The sequence below is a fragment of the Solanum pennellii genome, chromosome 9 (assembly GCF_001406875.1).
Source record: "Solanum pennellii chromosome 9, SPENNV200".
Taxonomy (NCBI): domain Eukaryota; kingdom Viridiplantae; phylum Streptophyta; class Magnoliopsida; order Solanales; family Solanaceae; genus Solanum; species Solanum pennellii.
In genome coordinates, this window is record NC_028645.1 from 82,655,633 (window position 1) to 82,679,073 (window position 23,441).

The 23,441-nt window shown below is 34.5% G+C and overlaps 3 protein-coding genes across 3 annotated transcripts; 1 reads left to right on the plus strand and 2 right to left on the minus strand.

Annotated features, from left to right (window-relative positions):
- Positions 1 to 5,107: 5,107 nt before the first annotated feature.
- Positions 5,108 to 8,292, minus strand: LOC107030592 (probable pectinesterase 29). The gene is made up of 5 exons (XM_015231858.2): positions 8,044 to 8,292; positions 7,265 to 7,424; positions 6,976 to 7,188; positions 5,953 to 6,200; positions 5,108 to 5,482 (listed from the first exon to the last, which is right to left on the minus strand). The coding sequence occupies exons 1-5, from the start codon at positions 8,280 to 8,282 to the stop codon at positions 5,311 to 5,313; spliced, it is 1,032 nt and encodes a 343-aa protein (XP_015087344.1). The 5' UTR covers positions 8,283 to 8,292; the 3' UTR covers positions 5,108 to 5,310.
- Positions 8,293 to 9,720: 1,428 nt separating this feature from the next.
- LOC107031743 (60S ribosomal protein L13a-4) lies at positions 9,721 to 12,302 on the minus strand. Its single transcript, XM_015233204.2, has 4 exons — positions 11,952 to 12,302; positions 10,370 to 10,486; positions 10,189 to 10,276; positions 9,721 to 10,034 (listed from the first exon to the last, which is right to left on the minus strand). Exons 1-4 carry the CDS (start codon positions 12,221 to 12,223, stop codon positions 9,891 to 9,893), a joined length of 621 nt encoding a protein of 206 aa, XP_015088690.1. The 5' UTR covers positions 12,224 to 12,302; the 3' UTR covers positions 9,721 to 9,890.
- Positions 12,303 to 14,135: 1,833 nt separating this feature from the next.
- LOC107031155 (26S proteasome non-ATPase regulatory subunit 1 homolog A-like) lies at positions 14,136 to 23,203 on the plus strand. Its single transcript, XM_015232403.2, has 13 exons — positions 14,136 to 14,284; positions 16,937 to 17,000; positions 17,115 to 17,220; positions 17,667 to 17,778; positions 17,891 to 18,059; positions 18,766 to 19,241; positions 19,335 to 19,470; positions 19,569 to 19,817; positions 19,906 to 20,126; positions 21,156 to 21,414; positions 21,500 to 21,732; positions 21,821 to 22,334; positions 22,485 to 23,203. The coding sequence occupies exons 1-13, from the start codon at positions 14,136 to 14,138 to the stop codon at positions 22,806 to 22,808; spliced, it is 3,012 nt and encodes a 1,003-aa protein (XP_015087889.1). The 3' UTR covers positions 22,809 to 23,203.
- The last annotated feature ends 238 nt before the right edge of the window (positions 23,204 to 23,441 follow it).

Consider the following 23,441-nt stretch of genomic DNA (forward strand, 5'->3'; position numbering starts at 1 on the left):
AACTTATAAGAACTGATGATTTAATCTTCTGTGTATAAGCTTAAACTCTATACACCAAATCATCTACTATATAAGTTAAGGACACATATATGACAATTGATCTATTTAATGTAACACTTTATTGAATTGAATAAATAAATAAACAATTGTTCAATATTAATACTATATCAAAACGCATGGTTAATAGTATATCCTAACAGATTCATCAAGAGATTTGTATGGGTTTCTTGACCATCAACAACATGTCATATCCTTATGTGAAAGGGTCGGAATATGGATATAATTTCTCATGATTTTCATTCTACTTTATTGACCATAAATATGTACATTATAGTTTACAATGTCTCCCAAAGTGCTATAACTTTTCTATAGTTAGATGATGCAAAGTTTTTTCACATGCACAATCAATTATTATTATTTTTTTCTTTATAAATATTCATGTTCTAACAAGGGAGATGGTGTACACTGCAATGTTGTTGCTAAAATATTTAACAATATATTTTGTTAATAGTGTAATTGCAATGTACTCAAAATTTAAGTTCGAAAATTTAGCAGAATTAGGAGTACCACAACCAGAAGAAGGCTAATTTTCTGTTAAAATATCAAAAGGTAGATCCCCAATGATTGATGTTGGTGCTATTGACAAGATTAAACTTGGACAGATTAAGGTATGATACTATCTTTATTTTATTTCATTCTATTTTGAAAAATATTATGTGAAAAACATATGGCTTTAGTTTCTCCGAGGGTTTTGGTCTTATTGTAAAAGTACAATATGTGATGTATTGTTAGGCGCACATCACGAGTTCAAATTTGATTACTTCCAAAAATCTAGTAGTAATACTTAATGAAGAAGAGTAAAAATACATGTTCATTATCATGGGAAACAGATGAATTGTTATAGTTACGAAATCGATAAAATTTAGTAATTTTGGCCAATACAGTGAATTTGTGTAAATAGTTCATCTAATATGCATTAATAATCTATTATAAAAAAGGAAATAATACTTATTTTCTTATGAAATAACTTTTTGTGAATTGTTAATTAGGTACTTTCTAGAATATCGAACATAAAGGAACATACAGTAGTGTAAGACTGTTAGAGGAGACAAAATTTAGATTTTTACTATTATTATATCAGATTATATTGTAAATAAATTTTCTAAACCCTGCGTGAATGCAATATGCTTTCTGCACCGGGCTTTACTTGTACAGTTCATCTAGAACTTAAAAACCATGTTTCTTTTAGTATGTTTTTTTATTGGAATCAAGTTTCTACTGTCATAGAAATTTGATGAAACTCTTCTATTGATTGTCTTTCTTTGTATATTTTTTTGTTTTTATAATAATGGTGTGGAGTTCAGATCGCACACATTTCGACTAATATATCGAACACTTGCTATCTCTTACCAGCACAAATATCTAATAACTCTACACATCAAATGGGGTAACTTTTATTTGAGACATTTATTGACAACGTGAACGAAATCTATTATTTCCTCTGTTATTCATAGTAAAGTTGATCGAGAGAGACATAGAGAGAGATAGTCGGAGCAAGATCCTTCTGCACAGTCTGACATTTCTAGTGGTGAGTTGGGAGTGTGCGTGAACTGTCATGTAATGGGAAGGAAGAAGAATTAAGCAATAATGTCGTTGTAGAGATGTTTGAGTGTACATGGAATCAAAAAGTTTTAGCATCATCGCGTATGCTAAAACATTCAATGTAGAATTTAGTGCATCGCATATGCTGAAACATTCAATGAGTAATTTAGTGTGTGTCTTGTCCCACACCGGTGAGAGATGACGAATACATATATTTTATAAGAACTCTAACATACATTGTATATCAGTGAGTTCAGTAGCGTAAGATTGTGACCAAGTTAGAGCGGTAAGGTGATTGGAAAAAATAGAATCTTCAGCGCAATTTGTGTAAAGAGCTGAAGATTTGTCCAGTCCCAATCATCTTGCCGCCATAGTTTGCGTCCCAAACTCGTGCTACTGAGCTCAGCAATATACAACGTCAGTTGAGCTCTTATTAAATGTTTGTATTCTTCTTCTGCCACCGGTGTGGGACAAAGACACACTAATTCTACATTGAATGTTTTAACATATGCGATGATATGCCTAGCAAGTCAAAATCGCATATGCTAAACCATACGATGTAGGATTTAGTGTGTCTTATCCCACACCGGTGGTAGTAGACGAATACAAACATTTAATAAGAACTCAAACATTGTATATCGCTAACCTAAAAAAGGGGGCACAATAATATTTTGGGCCCTGAATTCTAGTTGTTTTTCCTCTTTTAAATTAGGGGAAATGACATTAATTATATTTATATAATCACAACATTGAGATGAGCTTATGTGAAAATTTTAGAATTGTTTAGAAGAGATTTGAGTTGGATGTCGTCTACTAAAATCGGCCATCAAAGAACCTTAAAGCTCAAATCACATGAATCTGTGCAATAACACAAAGAAACTCACACATTTAATGGCGCTTTCACAATAACAAAAACAACTTTTAGCAGCAATAAATATTGATATTAATGAAGAGCGTTAAAGTCTTTACCCACATAGTTAGGGACATATACAAAAAGTACTAGTTGCCGTTAAAAATACATCTTTAGCGGTAATTAGGAATGAATTGTTGCTAATGATCATTTTTGAGATAGTGTTTTCAACTCTGAGGCTCGTGTAAGACATAATTGCCGCCAAATCAGGTTAAAAACTGGTGCATTAAATTTTGGTTACTTCGTATTTCTGCAAAGTTGTCCCACACCGATAGAACTCAACATACATTGTATATCTGTGAGCTCAGTAGCTTACGATTGTGACACAAGTTGGAGCGGTAAGATGATTGGAAAAAGTAGAATCTACAGCACAATTTGTGTAAAGGGCTGAAGATTTGTCCAGTCCCAATCATCTTGCCGCCATAGTTTGTGTTCCAAACTCGTGCTACTGAGCTCAACGATATACAACGTCAGTTGAGCTTTTATTAAATGTTTGTATACTTCTTCTGCCACCGATGTAGGACAAACCAAACTAAATTCTATATCGAAAATATTATAAAAAACAACTGATTAAACTGAACAATTGACAAATAAAAAGACGATGGTCCAGATAAATAACAGCTTGACATAGCTAGCGAGGATTTGTGATTATGCGAGAGAGTGCTGCTCTGTTAAGAGAGCCAACGATGGGAGAGTAACCCCATCTACTCACACTGCTACGTCAAAGTATTATTAGCGTTGTAATAGCAGTACTTCGTACTATACCAGCATCGCGTAATCCCAAATGAACCCTCTATATATGTCAAGGATTGAAGATTTGATTTGTCCCAATCATCTTATTGCTCCCGCTTAGGTTACAAGCTCACGCTACTGAGCTCAGCGATATACAGTATCTGTTGAGTTCTTATTAAATGTTTGTATTCATCTTCTGTCACCGATGTGGGACAAAGACGCACTAAATTCTACATTGAATGTTTTAGCATGTGCGATGATATGTCAAATCGCATATGCTAAAACATATGACATAGGATTTAGGGTATCGTATCCCAAACCGGTGGCAGTAGACGAATACAAACATTTAATAAGAACTCAACATACATTGTATATCGCTAACCTAAAAAGGGGGCACAATAATATTTTGGGCCCTTGTTTTTCTTCTTTTAAATTAAGAAAAAATGACATTAATTATATTTTTGTTTCTAACCAAAAAAAATAGCCTAAGTTTCAGCTAATTGTCTATTTATTTATTAACTAATCATGTCTATGTCTATACTTAAACCTTGACCTAGTTGTTGCTTCACTAGAAAATACTGGAAAGCTGAAATGTTAAAATTTGACTTGTCGCAAATGCCTAAAAAAAAATTCGACTAAGTAAATATATCAAAAAAAATTGAAAATATCGAGAGGAGCTCATAACGAAATTTCAGAACAAGTTTAGAAGAGATTTGAGTTGGATGTCCATTAAAGAGCTCCGAAGCTCAAATTTAAAATTCAATCTGCCGCCAACATGAAAGGTTTCAAGTGGATAATACATAATCACAACATTGAGATGAGCTTATGTAAGAATTTTAGGATTTGTTTAGAAGAGATTTGAGTTAGATGTCGTCTATTAAAATCGGCCATCAAAGAGCCTTGAAGCTCAAACCACATGAGTATGTGCAGTAACAGAAAGAAAGGCGCTTTTGCTACAACAAAAATAACTTTTAGCGGCAATGAATATTGACATTAATAAAGAGTGCTAAAGTCTTTACCGGCATTAGTTAAGTGTCATTAGAACCACTGTCGCTAAAGACTTTAGGGACATATAGAAAAGGCAAGTGTTAATTACCGCTAAAAATACATCTTTAGCGATTAATTTCGGCTAATTATCATTTTTGAGATAGTGTTTTAAACTCTGAGGCTCATGTAAGACATAATTGCCGCCAAATCGGGTTATTTACACCAATTATTAATAGTCAAAAGTACATTTAAACTATCTCAGTCTTTTGAATTTCAATGGTTAGCGAAACACATCTAGATCGAGCAAATGTTTGTCTACTAATGCTTCTAGGCGCGTTTGGCCATAAAATCTTCCACCTGACATATATAATGGCTCTCTTGGTGAGCTTATGTGAGTTGAATGAATTCATTAATTTTCTAACAAAGAGGGATGATGCATGAAGTTCAGTGCAATCTTGTTCAACCTTTTGTAACGAATCACGATCAAAAGGTGAAGCCATGATTTTAACTTTATGAGTTTTAAATGATCATAAAATCTTCGTCCACCTGACATATATATATATATATAGCTTGCAACCTTCATTCTTCTTGTGTGCTTCGTTCATTTTCACGTTTCGTGAAAGGGGGCAAACTAGAATTTCAATGTGGATGTTTGACACCTTAACGCCATGAAAGTTCACGGGCGCATAGAGACATAATACTGAATAGTACCATACATACATAAAACATGTACTGTTTCTCCTAATACTCCCTACCAAACGACCCCTTAGTAAATACCTAAGACAACAATTCTTAAGATTGAATTGTGATTTATAAGCACACACAAGCCTGTGTAGTAAAGGTTCATACAAAGAAAGAAAAATTAAAGAATCAACAAAGAGAAACACATGTTTGCACGTAGATAAAGATTGCTAAAGCCTTTACCGGCATTAGCTAATTGTCATTAGATTCAATGTCGCCATAGGCTTTAGAAACTTTTACAAAGAGTGTCTATCACTAATAATTGCCTCAAAGAAACAAACTTATTCAGCATAATTAATAACCGCTAAAGATCATTTTTTGTATCCAGTGTTAATTCTCTAACTTAATAAGATAATAGGTTGATCATTAATCCAATTATCAGTATTAATGAAGGACAAATCTGTCAATGACTCCACCATATCTTTGCTTAGCTTTTTCTCCCATTTAACTCTCTTTGATGTGTCTGCTCCTAATCCATCACACTCTGCTTCTGAGAAAGTCAATTGATTCCTAAAACAAACCAAAAAAAAAATAAAAATGAATAGTTTAAAAAAAAAATCTTAAAATATGAAAATTAGATCGAGGGAAGTTAGTTGACCCAAACACTAGGTGATCTCTTCATATCTGTCCAAGCTTTGTTAGATATGTGTTGGTGGAGAGGTAGTCGATACCACTCAAGATTTAGTTATGATGCTCGCAAGTAGATGCGGACACCACGAAGATTCCAAATATATATATTTTTTAATATTTTAAAATTTTATATATGGAAGCTAGTTGACACAAACACTAGGCAATTTCTTCGTATCTGTTCAAGTCTTGTTTGACAGATTAACCAAGTACTGTGTTGATGAGAAGTAGTTGATATATATATATATATATATATCCCTCAAATTTTACTCGTGGTGCTTGCAAGTTGATTCGGACACCACGAATATTCAAAAAAAAAAATTATGTTAGGGGGTGGGGTGGGGGGGACTTACTCATGGCCTTTGTAACTCCAAGCATCCCAACCTCTAGGAACAATGATGTTAGAGAGGGAGGTTTTATAAAATAGGACTCTAGCATAAGCTCTCCATGCCCTTCCTAAGAGTGTTTTGCCTGTCCCAATAACTTTACAATTTTTGAACACAAATGCACTTGCATCATTTGGATGTGATCTTCCTTGTGCTGTTATATATCCTCCATAATTTTGTGATACTAATCCAGCATTCACCAATATTGTACAATCCTAGTAAAAACAATATACATGTCATTTCAATAATCGAATCAGACCTGTGATGTGAAAATTTTCATGTACGATTTTGTATACAATCCTATAGATACATGTCGTTTAAACAAATTAGAGATATGGTATGAGAATCTCATGTAAAGTAATAGTAAAGATAACTTATCTATCGACTTGAAATTACCGCTTATAATACTCAGTATTGACCATAATTTACAAGAACATTATGTGTAGTCATAGTAATAGAGGAAGGAAGGTTTGTTATCTTCAATGTAGGATTTATTTGGACGATTAATTGGGCCTAACACAGATATCGAACACTAAGTGAAACTAAGAATCTAACATAAAAAACTAAACCAAGTATATATGGATTTTTAGTTCATTAAAATTGTCCAATTAAAGGTAAAGACTATAATAAATCAGTAAACTTTGTTTTTCCTACTTTTTTTAATTTGTATTTATAAATCATTTGACTATAAAATTGTCCTCAACTCCATGAATAAAGTAGACAAGAATATTAATGTCTTCATACATATCTAAAGAAAAAATTCACATTAATTAGGGATTAGCTAAAGTATCAATTATTTTTTAAATTTTTTTTGAATATATCTCAAAATATTTATCATCTTAAAAAAATTAATTAAGAAGTTGTTTGCCCCTATTCTTTTAGTTGCTATGATTAAATTAAATCGCTTAATTCAATATAGATATCGTAAGTATACAAGTACTAAATACTCTTTCAAACTATTAAGACAGGCGATCAGATATTGTAACGTACCTCATAAATTGATTGACCATTACCAAAAATGAAATCCATGGCTCCTTCAATTGTACATTGCTTGAAATAATGTTTGCCATTATCATCCAATAAAGTATCTTGTATACCAGAAAAAGCACAATCATAAAATGATGTTTTGTCCCCAGAAACCATTGTTGCTAATGCTGGTTTCATTGGATTTTTTTTATTCATAGGTGGATAATTGTAAGAATTCTACAAAAAAAAAAATATTAGAATTATATTTTTTTAAAAAAAAAAAAACTTAATATTAAGATTTAAGATTACTTACTGTAAAATTTAACTTTTCCACAACAATATTTTCAGCAAAAGAGGAAAAAGTTGGGCTTGTAATAAGTGAGTCATGACTATCCCACATAACAATAGTATTTTTCACATCTGAACCTTTTAAATAAATAAAAGGTTTATCAAGTGGAATTGTCAACTGTTCCCTTCATGATTAAATACCAAAAAAAAATAAAATTAGTCTTTAATTAATACAAAGTATTGAAACAAGAATTTTGAAAATAATAATAATAATATATGTATGATGGACATGTAGATTAAGATGTATATTTAAATTAGACTCGATGAGTTCATGCTATAAGAAACACATTTTTTTCTTTTATGATTACTTTCTATAAAAATAATTTCTACCAACCGTAATTCATACAGATTCCTCGAAAAACACATTTGACAGAATTCATTGTATCCAGCTCAATCTTGAGTGTAAAGAGAACTAACACGTATATCAAAAAAGAACAAGATCTAATAATTCTAAATCTTGAAATCGCCCCGTTTTCTTACACTTTTTTTAAAAAAAAAAAAACATTTTCCACCAAGCACATCTCATACATATCCCTCAATCAAAATAGAAAAACTATCAACAAAATTTACTATATCTAGCTCAATTTATATATGTGTAAGAGAGCTAAAGCACATATACCAAATAAAGAAAATACACGAACTTTAAATTCTGAATTCACACATAAATAAAATAAAAATGAGATTTTAAATTCTGAATTCGTAAATAAAAGAGGAAAAGAAGAGTGTAGAGTATAGAGAAATTACTGATACAAGCCTGGCCTGATGAAAATACAAACCCAATGAGAATTATTAGTAGGAATTGAATCAATTGCAGCTTGAATTTTCTGAAATTGAGCAAATCCAGATTGATCAACATAAATTGTTGGAATAAATCCAAAAATACTAATTCCAATTGATGGCCATAGTAAAATTCTTCCATTTGCTAAACCATAAAAAAAAAACAAAAATAAAAACACTACACTTTTTAAAAAATGTAGTGCCATTTCTTGAAACTTGAAATATTTATTTTTTGTAAGAAAATAAAGAAAGAATCTTAGTATATATAATATATGGTTACAAGGGGGAAAAAAAGTTAAGAAATGAAAAGTCAAAAATAGAAAATTGGTAAACAAAAGTCACATTAAAATTCATGAGAAATGGTTTTTATGTTTTTAAAAGATAAATGAAAAGTCAAGAGTTGCTAGTTAATAAGTAATTAGTAGATAGTAGTGGGATAGTAATATTAATTACAAATTTAATTAACTATCCCAACTAATTATTTTGGTATAAAGTTAAAATAATTTATTGCTTTTCTCTCTCTATCATAATTTTATGTTTTATTTGTGGTAAATATTCGTTAATAAAACTAGTGCATAAAACATAAAAGGTATAATTTTGTAATTTGTATAGATGTGATATAATTTTCCATTAAGTGTGTATTTCAATAAAATAAAATAATTAGTATTTGTTTAAGTATTTTTCAAAAAGTTTTTTGTAATTTTAGAAGAAATATAGTAAGAGTGTTTTGAAATTATTAAGAGCTTGTTTGGAAGATGCATTAGAATTGAATTTGAGTGTAATCGAATATGATTATACAGTTTGACTTAATAATAATTTGGTTAGTAGATATTTGAGTTTGATTGAGAGAGGGAACTGAATTCGTACGAGAGTTCAATTAAATTTAAATTCGCACATTAATATTGTTTGACTAAATTTAAATTCACACATTACAGTCTCATTAATGAAAAAATTATTTTCGACAAAATTTTTCTTATTCTAAAGAATTAAATTTTAGATTTATAATTAAAGATAACGATATCGCAACCATACCTCCTCCTCAAAATTTGCAAATGCATTCTTCCAATATTTTAAATTTTTTGTTTATTATTTATTATTATATCAAATTGTAATTAAAATGCCTCATATTTCATTAGCACTTGAATATTTTATATATAAAAATTAGTAATTATATTTGTCCAGTCAAATACAACAAAGGAAATTACATTCTGACAAATAAACAGGTGTTTATAATTAATATATACGGTATAATTATCAAGTTGTATAAATTACATAGTGCTTTCTTTAGTCAAAATGGAGAAATCTTGCATCGAAAAAAACAAAGGCAGTTTATTGTTGGTTGATTTCACTATTGAATTAATTAATAAAATTAAATGCAATTTAATGTTTTTAAGCTCAAAAAAGGCATTAATTGATGATTAACTAATAACAACATTTGCCTACATTTGGCCACTAATAAATCTAAAATAAAATAGTGTTTACTAGTCACTTTTCAATTTGATGATGCTTTGAAACTAGTTGTAGAGTTTCAAATTCAACAAATAAAAACAGCTACCATATGATTTTTCAATTTATGGTTCGATATAGATATCCATGGTGCATAAGTTTTTACCAATTATATGTTGTTCCATTGTTAAGATTCAATTAACAAAAACTTTCCATATGTTAATAGCAAAAAAAACACGAAAAAAATCAGGGAAGAGAATGATGTAATGAGGAAAATATTGCTAAAAATGCAAAGTGCATCCCCTAACAAGGAACAAACTAATGTCAAAACATCAAAATTGTACTTCAAAACAAACTATATTTCAACTTCAGTACTTGATTGGAGCAATAACCGCGAGTTGAGGACCAAGCTTCTCCTCAGCAGCTTTCTCGGCCTTGATCCTAAGCTTTGCTAACTGCTTTCTCCTCTCGTATGTTACTTGAGCTCTCTCCTTTCTCTTGTTCTCGAGATCCTATGGTAAATCATAAACGGAGAAGAGTAAGCTCAAACATATAAAAGTTGCAGAAAGAGTAGTCAGGCTTCGTAGTTTAGATGAACCCTGATAGTTGCTACTTGGAGAGAATCGATGTAAGGTAGAAGAAAAGGGCGACATGCAAGAAACTTACCCTGATAGTGTCATAATGGTTCCATCCGACCTCTGATGAAAGCTTGCCCAAGAGACAGTATTTATGTCCAGCACGGAGCCTCAATACCCTATAGTTACAAAAATAAGGGTAAAAACTTCGGTACTAAAAGAAACACTAATACCAGAACAAAATAAGCTATGAATGAGGCAGTGCAACTCACTTGAGTGCATCGGGAATGACCATCCTCTTGATCTTGTCATATGGGGGTGGAACACCCTCATAAACCTTCAAACGGGCAAGTGCAGCAGCTCCACGCTTAGTTTTGTGGGGAATCATCCTAATATAAAATGGATACAGACATTATCATTCACAATTGTAGAAGTAGAAGGAGCTTGCAATACAGGCCTAATCATCAAAAATATTGTTCACAATACAAATCCCAACGGAAAAATTCATCAAAGGAAAGGAAAAAAAAATATTTAACTGCGAAAGTGAGTTGTAGTCTATAAAACACATCAACTATGCCTCAATCCCAAATTAATCAAAACCATCTACATCAACTCTCTTTTCAACTCAATACAATTCCAATACAAAGCAGTTACCTTCCAATGCAAATAAACTAGAGTTCATCTTAATTCACACTTCTAAAGTACACCATAAACTCTAACTAAACTAAATAAAACTTGGGAGAAACGCCATATCCATCAACATAAACTTAAACAATATTGCATCACTTGGACACTCATGCTGATATATGCTAGACGGAAAGGTCATATATACTAGTAGAAACAACTTTCTTGACAAATTAGTGAACAGATTAACACAAAAACCAAAATCAAGGCAGACATTTATTACCTACAGATAAATACAGTATTGCACAAAATATCAACAGGATCCCGAGCATTACACAGATACCTCTAAATTTTACACCAACAATATAAACTGATCTGTATCTGTTCTAGTCAAGAAAAGAGGCTACAGCGCAAAAGACTATCCAAAAGTCTTTTGCACCACTGTAATACTTATAACTACATATATACATCAAAACAAATACAAAATTCCACTTCACTTTGTAAGTTTACTAACTGAGTAATGTGTCAACTGTCAACGACTTCAGCTTTGTCACTACAAAATAAAGATACTCACTTTCGGAATGTAAGTACTGAAAACAAGATCAAGTTCAGTTTTTTTCTACTACAGAGACCATTCTTGGCTTGATGCTGACTAAGTTGGCAAAGCTCTATAGTAAAAAGATAAATGTGCCTTGGCTATTTTCCCAAAGTTCTTCCAAGATAATTCGATTGCAAAATAACAATTTAGAAACTAGCTGCACATCTTATAATGAACTCAAGGAGTATCTGCACTTTTAATACTAGCTCACACATGCTTAATTAACATAAAAAAGACAGCTTGATACACGAAGCATTGTGTGAACCCCAAATGAGTGTAATGTATGAAGCTTAACCAAACCCAAGCATCAGCTCGAAACAACTTAGCGTTGCACCAAGGCTCCCTTTCAATCAAACTACTAACATATTCTCACCTAATTATCCTAAAATGAATCTCACATTACACTCCACAACATAATTATCTCAATTAAAAAGGATTATGTAAACAAAATCATCATTATGTTACTCATACTCAATTAAAATGGCGACGATGCTCCAACATAGACTATCACATACATTAACTAAACAACAAAGCAATTAACTCAAAATACTAGATCTACCTCTTGATTCCGCTCTAAACAAACAATGTTCAAATATATATCGATACAATTATATTCAAAAACAGAAGCATACCCACGAATGGTACGCCAGAGGATTTTCGAAGGAGCACGAAAATGGATTGGACCATGAGAAGGCTTCGTGTTCATCCTCTTACGAAGGAACCTAAGGTACTTCATTTTCTGACGAACAAGTCCACCGGATAAGCAAATCTCCTCACACCTAACAACCACTACTCTCTGTCCATTAAGCAATTCTTTAGCTAAAATCGAAGATAATCTTCCCAGCATATGGTGGCGAGCGTCCACCACTATCCTCTTTGCTGAGATCCCTGAACCTGACACCATTTTCTCTCTCTACTCTCTCTCTCTCTAGAGCTCTGTCGAATTGAGCTGCTGCTAGGGTTTTTTCAGCAGTCGTTTTTCCGGTTCAATTTATATGATGATGATGAAGAAGAAGAAGAAAGGAACGTAAATGGGCTGTGGATCTGTACATGTTTTTTGGGCTTATAACTTTTTTGGCCCAATAAGTGCCTTTTTTTCACTTATTCTATAGTTTATGGACTTTTTAGATCATAATTTCGAAAAAATATATTTTTAATAAATTAATAATTTTAATGCTAGGAACGCTCACGAAAATCGTCTTCATAGAGATGTAATTTACGTGAATATACGAGTCAATTCATATTCATACTACTTTGTAAAAATCATGTTAGAATTTAACTTCTAATTTTTATTATGGATGTAATGTGAATATTTTTATACAACTTTATAGAAAAATCATATCAAAATTTGACTCAAAAAGATGACCGACAAATTATGATTATAAATTGATCGCGGAACTTAGTTACCCCTGACACGAGGGTAAGTACATTTACTAGTTTAGCTTGTAAAAATTACATTGGCTAGTTTAGCTTATTCGGGACATGATCCTAAATAAAAAAATGATTTGTTAGTTGAAGATTATGTTAGAAGATTAATAGATAATCAAGTGTTAATATTGTTATCTTAGTTGTATGCGGGAGAGATATAAGACTAATCATCTCTTTTTATTTTTGTCTAAAGTGTAATCTCACCACTAGAGTGCACATAAAGTTGATTTAGCTCGTAGAATTAACAAAATTATTTTTAAAATAACCTTGAATCAACTATATCAAATCATAATAGTTATTAATTAGAAGATATGCAAAGCATAAAAGAGATAGTAATAACATCATATGACAAGTATCAAAAAAACAAGAAACCAAACTAATAAGATTGATACCACGACATATACGATACTTCAGATCATCACTAAATCTAATTTCGGTAAAAAAAATGAGAAAATACTCAATAATGTACTAATCTTCTACCTATCTACGACTTCTACACCATCTCATCTAAGGTCATATTCTCAATGAGCTACAATTGTGACATGTCATGTCTAATCACCCCATCCAATACTTCATCACATACTTTTACCTTCATTCGTCCCCAACTATGCAACTCCCTCTCGTCTTTCTTTCTATTATCACTCTCATCCAACTAGTGAATGTAATTGGAGTAGAATCGATTTTTCTTACTAGGTTCAGAAATCCATAAGAGTTTCTTATTAACCGCTAAATCTTCTCTAATTTTGAAGATGGTTCGAAAACAAGCTCAGAAAATAGTAAAGTGAAAGTTAGATACTCCTAGAACTTTTAAACTACCTATGTGTTGGTAAACTCCACCTAAACTAAAATTCATCAGTTCCATCATTTATTTCGTGTGCTGAGTCCTTTATCCTTCGGAAAAGGGCCATATTTGTCTTAGCTCCTCGTTGGACATCCACATATCTCTTCTTCACATACTCAAATTGTCTCAATCTCACCTTTCTCAACTCGTCCATCACATAAGCTATTCCTACCCTTATATCAACCTCATCATCCTTATTTACACAACGACTTATAACTTTTGAAGAATAACCTAAATCGAACTAATCATCACTCTATAAAATTTATCTTAAAATATGCCCGAGGCTCGAATCGATTTCATTCACCCTACCCCACCACCCCACCCCCACAATAGGAGTCCAAAATAAGCTAGGAGTGAGCTAATACAAAAGAACCTTTTATTTCCCCATTAACAAGAAATCCCACCTTTCAAATCTCTATATTTCCTCTCCCCTGCTTCCTTTGGTCTCCGGTTGCTCTGTCCACCGTAAAAACCCTAGCTTTCTCCTCCCTTCTCACAGATCCGAACACGAATTCCACAAGTTATATAGAACAGTTAAACGGCGGCAATGGTCACGGCGACGATGGTGAGTTCGGCAGGTGGTTTATTGGCGATGCTGAATGAGAGCCATCCACAATTGAAGCTACACGCTCTATCCAATCTCAACACCTTTGTTGATTACTTTTGGCCTGAGATCTCTACCTCTGTCCCTGTCATGTAATTTTTCTGCTTCTTTTATGTACTCTCAGTTTGAATTTTGTAGTTCTTTTTTGTTAGTTGATGTGATTGATTGAGATTATGTGGAATTGAAACTTCTAAGCTGTGTATAGAGGAAAGTTGTTATCTTTTTGTGTTTATTTTCCTATTTCGGTGGATTCTTTTGTTTTCTGATTGTGATCTGAAGTGTGGACATTTGATATTTGAGTACTAGAAGAAATTAACAGTCTTTTTTTGGTGGTGAATTGAGCTCATGAAATGTTGTGGCTTTAGGGAAAGATTAAAGAGGGAAGTAGATCAATGAACTCGTTGAAAAGGACTGTTGAGCAGAAATTTTGTTACTTTTCAGCTTGGATAAGTGTTTTTATTGTGGTAAATACTTATATGTTCATCTTTGTGCAGATTTGCGTTTTTTCCGGCATTAGTATGACAGGTTTTGAGTTTTTGAAGTATTTGAACTTGGTGGGATTTCTGAGGAAGGTAGTTAGTGGATGGAACTTGGATATTCTAGAGAGGAAAAAAAAAGATTTTGGCCCTAAAGATGAGAACTTGAGGGTAAATTTGTCGAGAAGAACATAAAGCTGGGAAATGTGGAGGAATTTTTAAGAATTAGGGTTAGTGGACTTGCTATGTTTGGATTCTGCTGTGAATTGGAAAATTTTGAGCAATGGTAGTTTTTATTCAGTTGCTTTGAAAAGTGGTACTGTAGGTTGCAGGGATTGATTGCCTGTATTTGAGTGCTTATGGTTTTATTTGTAGTTCTTATTAATTAGTTTCTCGACTTTGGAGAGAATGAGTCACAATTCATGGACGAAATATGTTGAACTTTCTGAATTTTACAAGCTTGGCTTGAGATTGTATGTTTTGGACTAATTGTTGATCTCACTTTACCAAACAAATGACTTTAAATGGTTCGTTTTAGTTTTTGAAAGGTAATTTCAACTTTCTCTCTGTTTCTTAATTGAGTTGTGAAATCAGCATGCTTATGTGACTGTTCATAATTTACCCCGTTTTTGGTTGGCATTGTGAGATGAGTACCACTGACATTCGTGTAGTCATGGTGCTGCTATGTCTTTTAAGATATCATTCCAGTGTAGATGTAGAATTATCTTCATTCCAGTGTAGATGTAGAATTATCTTTCTTTACACTTCAAAACTTTTGAACAATCTACTTGATAACTATAACTGAGGTCCCTTGTATAACTGGATTAGGTTGAGCTAATTGCCTCATAAGTTTGTCAAAACGTCATAGAATAGGCAAAGAGAAAACAAGTCTGTATGAAGCCATTATTAATAACAATCAGAATAATCTAATCAACGGTACCTCTTAAGCTGATGTGGCCTATGTAGACTTGTACCTGTTGTAAACTACTAGCATTTTACTCTTATGATTTTACTGAAGCATGGGCTCCATAAATTATGGAGATGTTCCCTTCTGTTGCACTTCTGGGAACACGAAGGAGATGGGCATGTGGAACTTGAATGTGACTAGTGGTTGGGAATAATGCAACAGCGTCTCCAAGCCCAAAGGAGATGGCTTAGTGTTTTTGAGGTACTAAAGTGACAACTTGGAGAAAGTAGTTCCTATGCTTGTGTGCTGGACAATTTGCCTGGTAGATTAGTGTAAGTGTGTGCAAACTGGTCATGGTACTGTTGGTGTAAAAAAGATGCAATTGGAATTCTAGGAATTAATTTGCTGATTTTTTTGTCCAAAAATGTAGGATACGACCCCTCAATTGAACTAAGATCATTTCCGCCCCCTTAAAAGCTCTCCTTTTTCTCTCTTTCCAAACGACCCACATTAAGGCCAGAGGAATAACATTCCATGTCCCGTGCCTTCTTGTCCTTGCTCCACACTCCAGCTGAATATCAACTCCTTCACAGATCCTGACACTGCTCAAGAAATTCCAAACCACCTAAGATGTCCCCCCATAACGTCGTGGCTAATTGGCAATGTAACAGAATATGCTCCATGTCCTCACTCATCACCGACCTTATTACATAGGAAACACCAACTTAAGCACACAACCTTCTTTTTCTTAAGATTCTCCATTATAATCACCCCTATAGTAGCTAAGCACGTGAAAAAACACACCTTGGCACCCTAGGAATCCAAATTGAAGCATGTGGGAAAACATTCTCCGCCCTAACAAGAAACTTCTCAACATAAGTACTAGGCTTTTGTTTGTGACAGGGTATGAACGCATGTCCTGCACCTAGTACACACATCACTGTTGCGCTCTCACCACTGGATGGAAGCCCAGAAAGACTAGAGCTTTCTTAATTAAGTCACCAAATTGTTTGCTGAACATAGTTCTCTTAGCAGACACTCATCCTTATTGTACACTAATTCATACAAGTATCATCTAATCAGTCTATCAATATTATTGGGAACTCTTGAGCTTTGACTTTATGTTAGAATGGGCATCGTAGAAACCTGGTAATCTTGTTTACTGTCGAGTTTTCTTGACTGTGTATTGCATTTGTTTGATTGTGTCAGTTGTGATATTGGGTGACATCATACGCTGCACCATATATATAAATATTATGCAATTCTGAAACCTGAGCTTAAGTCTTAATTTGCTATCAATTGAGTATTCATGACATGTGCTTAGGGATCTCACAGACCTTTCTAACTCCCTGTTCGTGCAGTGAAAGCTTGTATGAGGATGAAGAGTTTGACCAAAGACAACTAGCTGCATTAGTTGCTTCAAAGGTTACATTTTTTTATCCTACCAATTCCTTCCCATCTCGCGCAGTAGATAGTTTATTATGGCTGGAAGTAATTTTGATATTGGCAGTCCTCGTAATTTTCTGTTTCTTTCCTCAGGTTTTCTATCATTTGGGTGAACATAACGTCTCATTGTCCTACGCCCTTGGAGCTGGTCCTCTTTTTGACGTTGCTGAGGATTCTGACTATGTTCATACAGTTCTTGGTATGAATTTCACATGTGGTCATATTGTTCTGATATATTTGGATCTTACATAATTTCTTTCTCATGATTCATATGTTGCGTTTGATGAAATTACATCTTTCAACCCTTCTTCCTCAATATCCATATTTTTGCAACTTCTCTTGCCAATTATTCTTGTCGTCTTCCTACTTCTATCCTGTATATTTTGAGTTCTTTGGGTCCATAAAAGTGAATTTTCGTGTCATATCACTGAGTACTAGGGATAAATCATGTAAAACTCAAGATTAATTCTTTATTTGGGAGTAAGAAGTAAAATAAGTAACTGGTTCATGTGATAACTGTTGGTTGAAATTCTAAATAGAGACTTGTGCTCACTTAGTTTTATGTACTATAAACCTGTCAACTTTTTTAGATGTCCTTTGCTGTCAATTGTTGACTCAATATTGTTGGATTTGCAATATATTCAGCTAAAGCCCTGGATGAGTATGCAAGCTATAAGATCAAGGCAGCAGAGTCAAGTGACGAAGCCACAAAGGTGGATCCCAGGCTGGAGGCTATTGTGGAGAGAATGCTTGATAAGTAAGTACATTTTTTATCTTTGGTTGTGGAAGAATAAGAATATGAACCTGTAATTCTCACATTATATTCTGGGATGTCCTTCTGGTTTATAATTGCCCTTCTTCTTGCTTAGGTGTATAAAGGATGGAAAATATCAACAAGCCATTGGCATGGCCATTGAATGCCGAAGGCTGGATAAGGTTGCCGAAGCAATTGTAAGGAGTGATAATGTTGATGCCACTCTAGCATATTGCAGTAATGTCTCCCATAACTTCGTCAATCGTAGAGAATATCGTAGTGAGGTATAGTCTTACTCTGCCCTATGTGACATACTTGATCTTAAGTTTCCTCCTTCCCCCCTCTATCTGTGTACTCTGTTAATTTATATGATCTTCTTGCTAGGTTAAGTTATTGTATTGATTGATCTGTTACGGTTCCTCGAAGAAATATTAGTCCCTGCATGCTTATTATATGTTTTATTTTAATTATTAAAAACCTTAATGCTGTAGCATAAGTCATTAACATTTTTGCATTGAGGTAAGGTGTATACTGTGAGATCCCCTAGGATCATATTCCACCAAAATTCCCCTTTTAGTCTTACTTTCTTCCCGTCTCTCCTCACTAGCATCGTCCTAATATCATCTACAATGGGGAAGCATATAAATGGAAGAAGAAAAAAAGGAGTTGATTTGAACAATATGGGTTCGAGTTTCGGATTCTACCACAACCCAGTCGATTTACTTTTGTATGGAATCTCTATTGTTTGCACTTGTTTAGTGAATTTATTTGTAACACATGCATGGTCTATGCAGGGTCTGATCCAGTTTCACCGGTCTCTCATGAACCCTTTTTTAATGAACTACCTCTGACATTATCCTTATTTGCTTTGCTTTTTTCTTTCGCTATAGATGTAGAACGATTACATTAATAGATTTGTTACTTCTGTAGATATTCTTCAAGCAGATTCAGAGAAAATTTTCATTTTAACCCCCCAACTTTCTCTTTCAGGTGCTTCGTCTTCTTGTGGAAGTGTATGAGAAGTCGCCATCTCCAAACTATTTGAGCATGTGCCAGTGGCTTATGTTTTTGGATAAACCAGAGGATGTAGCAAGCATATTGGAAAAGCTACTAAGATCAGAAAATAAGGATGATGCTCTATTGGCATTTCAAATAGCTTTTGACCTTGTAGAGAATGAGCACCAAGCTTTTCTCTTGAGGGTAAGAGACCGGCTTTCCAGCCCAAATCTACAACCTTCAGACACGGTACAGTCGTTACCTGCAGATTCTGATCGAGCAGCGACTGAAGATGAAGAAGCTTCAGAGGATGTTCCGCTGTTAGAGGAAAGTAGACCTTTAGGTGGAACATTAACAGCTGCAGATCCAAAAGAAGTTATTTATGCTGAAAGGTTGGGAAAATTGAAAGGAATTCTATCAGGGGAGACCTCAATACAGTTGACTTTGCAATTCTTATACAGCCATAACAAGTAAGACAAATGTATTTTAATTTTTGTTACCTATTTGTTTAATTGATTAATGGAAACATGTGTATTCATAGTTTTGTTAATCTTTGCGTACAGGTCAGATCTCCTTATTCTTAAAACAATAAAGCAGTCTGTTGAGATGAGAAATAGTGTCTGTCACAGTGCAACGATATATGCGAATGCAATCATGCATGCTGGAACAACTGTGGATACATTCCTCAGGGAGAACCTGGTGATTATTATTTTTCCTTTTACCAGCGTACTTCCTCATTTGGATAGATCTACAGCTTTACATAGTTTCCAATGGAAATCTTGTTTTCCCAATGTCAGGACTGGCTAAGCCGTGCAACAAATTGGGCTAAATTCAGTGCAACAGCTGGTCTTGGTGTTATTCACAGTGGCCATTTACAGCAGGGGAGATCACTGATGGCCCCTTACTTGCCACAAGGTGGAGCTGGTGGAGGTGGTAGTCCTTATTCAGAAGGTGGTGCCTTGTATGCTCTTGGTTTAATTCATGCAAATCATGGGGAAGGTATCAAGCAGTTTCTTCGTGAGAGTCTACGTAGTACAAATGTTGAGGTACTTTTATTAGTGAACTGTATCATTCTCACTGCCACCTCGTTCTTTCCAGTAATTGGTTTCACATTTGCAACTTCTGTTGGTACAGGTTATTCAGCATGGTGCCTGCTTAGGACTTGGATTGGCAGCTCTAGGAACCGCTGATGAAGACATTTATGATGACATTAAAAACGTGCTATATACTGACAGTGCTGTTGCCGGAGAGGCTGCTGGTATTGGTATGGGTTTACTGATGGTTGGAACTGCAAGTGAGAAGGCAAGTGAGATGCTTGCTTATGCTCATGAGACGCAACATGAGAAGATAATTAGGTAATTGACAGATAAATGCCAGATTGTGAACTATAATTTCCTGTTCTAGCTCTGATCCTATTCTTATCTATTACATATGTGAACTTGAGAAGTTCTTTTCTAAAGGTTTAGCTTTTGTATTCTTAAAGAGTAAAGTTTTTTAAATCTCATTAATTGATATAAGGAAACAATATAGGTTGTTCTATACATTTGATAGACTGAACATCAAAATAAAGATTTAACGGCTATCTACAGAATTCTTCCTTGAGGTTATCTCTGTTAGACTGGCCTCCTTACTTTCTTTGCAACAAATCCAGTTGATAACAATATAAAAGAAAATAATTTGCCAGAGGTATTTTCCTGGGTTTAGAACCCAGTGTTTCATATCCCTGTGCCTGATTTTCCCACTTGAACCGATGTAGCATCCATTTTATTGTGAATGACACATTTAGGAAAGTAAAAAATAGGGAATTTCTGTATTGAAAGAAAATGTCCATTTGAAAGCAAATGCGTGCAGTGAAAAATGCTGCGGACTATGTGGCCGGTGACGCAAAAGATATGCTGGCATTGTCTATCTGTTTCAAAAGAATGCCAGGAATGTCCATTGCCAAATATTTGGCAGATATTGCCTTTTTTATTATATATAGTACAATTACAATTTAGATGCTATCACCTGTTTCAGTCACCAAGTATGACTTTTGAATGTCGTGCCTATCAATTCCACGAACGTGAAAACCATAATTTCAAATTTCAAGTTTCAATGTGAAAAATCTAGTTGTGTACTGGAATATTCTGTTCCGTTTACCCCCTAGATTTTCCTTTCACAAAGTTCATTAGCAAAAAGTTAATATATCAAACCAGAGAGGATATGGATATGTAATTAGCCTTTGGAATAATGATGAGATTAACACTGTAGTGTAAATTAAGGATGACAATTTCTCCGCTCCACTATGCATGAGGCCTGAACACAATTTTCTTCGGAAAAAATTATTACAGTACAAGAGTCTGTAGAGTACTGGAGTTTAACATTCTTTCTGATGCTACATGCAGGGGTCTGGCACTAGGTATAGCCCTTACAGTCTATGGAAGGGAAGAAGAAGCAGATACATTGATCGAGCAGATGACTAGGGATCAAGACCCTATACTGCGTTATGGTGGCATGTATGCTTTGGCATTGGCTTACAGAGGAACTGCAAATAATAAGGCTATCCGTCAGTTGCTTCATTTTGCTGTATCAGATGTTAGTGATGATGTCCGCCGGACTGCTGTATTGGCACTTGGATTTGTTATGTATTCTGAGCCTGAGCAGGTTGGTACTTTCTGTTTGTTTCTGAGGCGGTGATGTCCTCTTTGTGCTGATATGCTAATATTGTTTCTTTTGAATGTATTTGCAGATGCCTCGTATAGTGTCATTGTTATCGAAGTCTTACAATCCACACGTGAGATATGGTGCGGCTATGGCAGTTGGAATTTCTTGTGCAGGTACTGGTATGAGTGAGGCCATCTCATTGTTGGAACCTTTGACATCAGATGTAGTTGATTTTGTACGCCAAGGGGCTCTCATAGCGATGGCCATGGTGATGGTCCAGATAAGTGAAGCCAGTGATTCCCGTGTTGGTGCCTTCAGGTATTTCATCTGAAAATGAATACAACATCTCCTTTCGTTTTCATCTTTTCTCTGAGCTTGCTACAATGCTATGCTTTCTTCTGTTCAGGCGACAACTGGAGAAAATTGTCCTTGATAAGCACGAAGATACCATGAGCAAAATGGGTGCTATTTTGGCTTCTGGAATTCTTGATGCTGGTGGTAGAAATGTGACCATAAAATTACTTTCGAAGACAAAGCATGACAAAATAACAGCAGTTGTTGGACTAGCAGTATTTAGTCAGTTTTGGTATTGGTATCCTCTTATATATTTTGTTAGCTTAGCATTCTCACCAACAGCCTTAATTGGTCTGAACTCTGACCTAAAAGTGCCAAAGTTCGATTTTGTATCACACGCCAAGCCCTCGCTGTTTGAGTATCCTAAGCCAATCACTGTAACCACAACTACTTCTGCTGTCAAACTTCCCACAGCTGTTCTATCAACATCAGCTAGGGCCAAGGCAAGGGCTAGTAAGAAAGAGGCTGAGAAAGCCAGTGCCGAGAAGGGAGCTGGAGAGTCATCTTCTGGTGCAACGAATTTAGGGAAGGGCAAGTCTACTGATAAGGATGGGGATTCCATGCAGGTTCGTATCGTTTGTATCATGTAGTTCTGTTCAATTGATGCCTTAATCTAGCAAAGGGTTGGATTGACCATCTGTTTTCTATGACATTTTGTGTAGTGCATAAACTTAGCATCGAGTTTGTTCACCAAGTGTAATCTCCTTTATTGGCAGGTGGATGCTCCTGCAGAGAAGAAAAACGAACCGGAGCCATCATTTGAGATCTTAACCAACCCTGCTAGAGTAGTTCCAGCTCAGGAGAAATTCATTAAATTTTTGGAAGATAGCAGATACATACCAGTTAAATCATCACCTTCCGGATTTGTGCTTCTGAGGGATCTACGTCCTGATGAACCTGAAGTACTGTCCCTCACCGATGCACCCTCATCAACTGCATCCAGCACTGGCGGTGGATCAACTGGACAACCAGCCCCGGCATCAGCAATGGCTGTTGATGAGGAGCCTCAGCCCCCACCTGCATTTGAGTACACATCGTGATTTTTTGTAATTTAAAAGCTTCACCAATTCGTTTTTCATTCCATGTTGGAAGGTGATGTTGAATGGGCGGAGGTGAAAACCTATAGCACTTTCCATGACCAAATTGAGTCGTGAGATGCATCGAGAAGAGCCCCGTGGGCTGTTTCTTGGACTTTTGATAGCTCGATTTGTGCTTGTCATCGTATTTTGGGTGCTAAACGACCAAGGAAGATGTGTACTAGAAGTTTCGATTGCTCGTTATCTTTCTCTGAATCTTCCACAACTCTCCTGTCCTACATTTAGATCTTTAATTATGATTTTATGTTGTTTGGATCTTCAAAAGAATGAAAACAAAAAGAGATGACATTGTTCCTTAATTGTTTTAAGAATTATCTATTGCAACATTCTGGTACTTATTTCTTGCTCAACTTTCAAATATGGATTCCAGGTACTCGTAGAGGTGTAATAAGTACATTAGAGATCCCAGGTTTGAGTCTTTCAAGTACTCGTAGTGGTGTAATAAGTACATTAGAGATTCCAGGTTTGAATCATCATCGTGATATTTTACTTTTGATAAAGCTTTTTGTTCATGGTTCTTGGATGTTCAGTCACAAGTTGTAAAATTTTCATTTCATCATTCAATGAAAAAGCTCC

Excerpts from the sequence above, each read along its gene's own strand:
- LOC107030592 (XM_015231858.2), bottom strand. The coding sequence starts at position 8,282 with ATGGCACTACATTTTTTAAAAAGTGTAGTGTTTTTATTTTTGTTTTTT. Across the intron at positions 7,189-7,264 it reads TGGAAAAGTTAAATTTTACA|AATTCTTACAATTATCCACC; the intron begins GTAAGTAATCTT and ends TTTTTTTTGTAG. Across the intron at positions 6,201-6,975 it reads ATGGTCAATCAATTTATGAG|GATTGTACAATATTGGTGAA; the intron begins GTACGTTACAAT and ends TGTTTTTACTAG.
- LOC107031743 (XM_015233204.2), bottom strand. The coding sequence starts at position 12,223 with ATGGTGTCAGGTTCAGGGATCTCAGCAAAGAGGATAGTGGTGGACGCT. Across the intron at positions 10,277-10,369 it reads GTCATTCCCGATGCACTCAA|GGTATTGAGGCTCCGTGCTG; the intron begins GTGAGTTGCACT and ends TTGTAACTATAG. Across the intron at positions 10,035-10,188 it reads ACCATTATGACACTATCAGG|GATCTCGAGAACAAGAGAAA; the intron begins GTAAGTTTCTTG and ends GATTTACCATAG.
- LOC107031155 (XM_015232403.2), top strand. The coding sequence starts at position 14,136 with ATGGTCACGGCGACGATGGTGAGTTCGGCAGGTGGTTTATTGGCGATG. Across the intron at positions 17,779-17,890 it reads GTGGAGAGAATGCTTGATAA|GTGTATAAAGGATGGAAAAT; the intron begins GTAAGTACATTT and ends CTTCTTGCTTAG. Across the intron at positions 21,733-21,820 it reads TCCCGTGTTGGTGCCTTCAG|GCGACAACTGGAGAAAATTG; the intron begins GTATTTCATCTG and ends TCTTCTGTTCAG.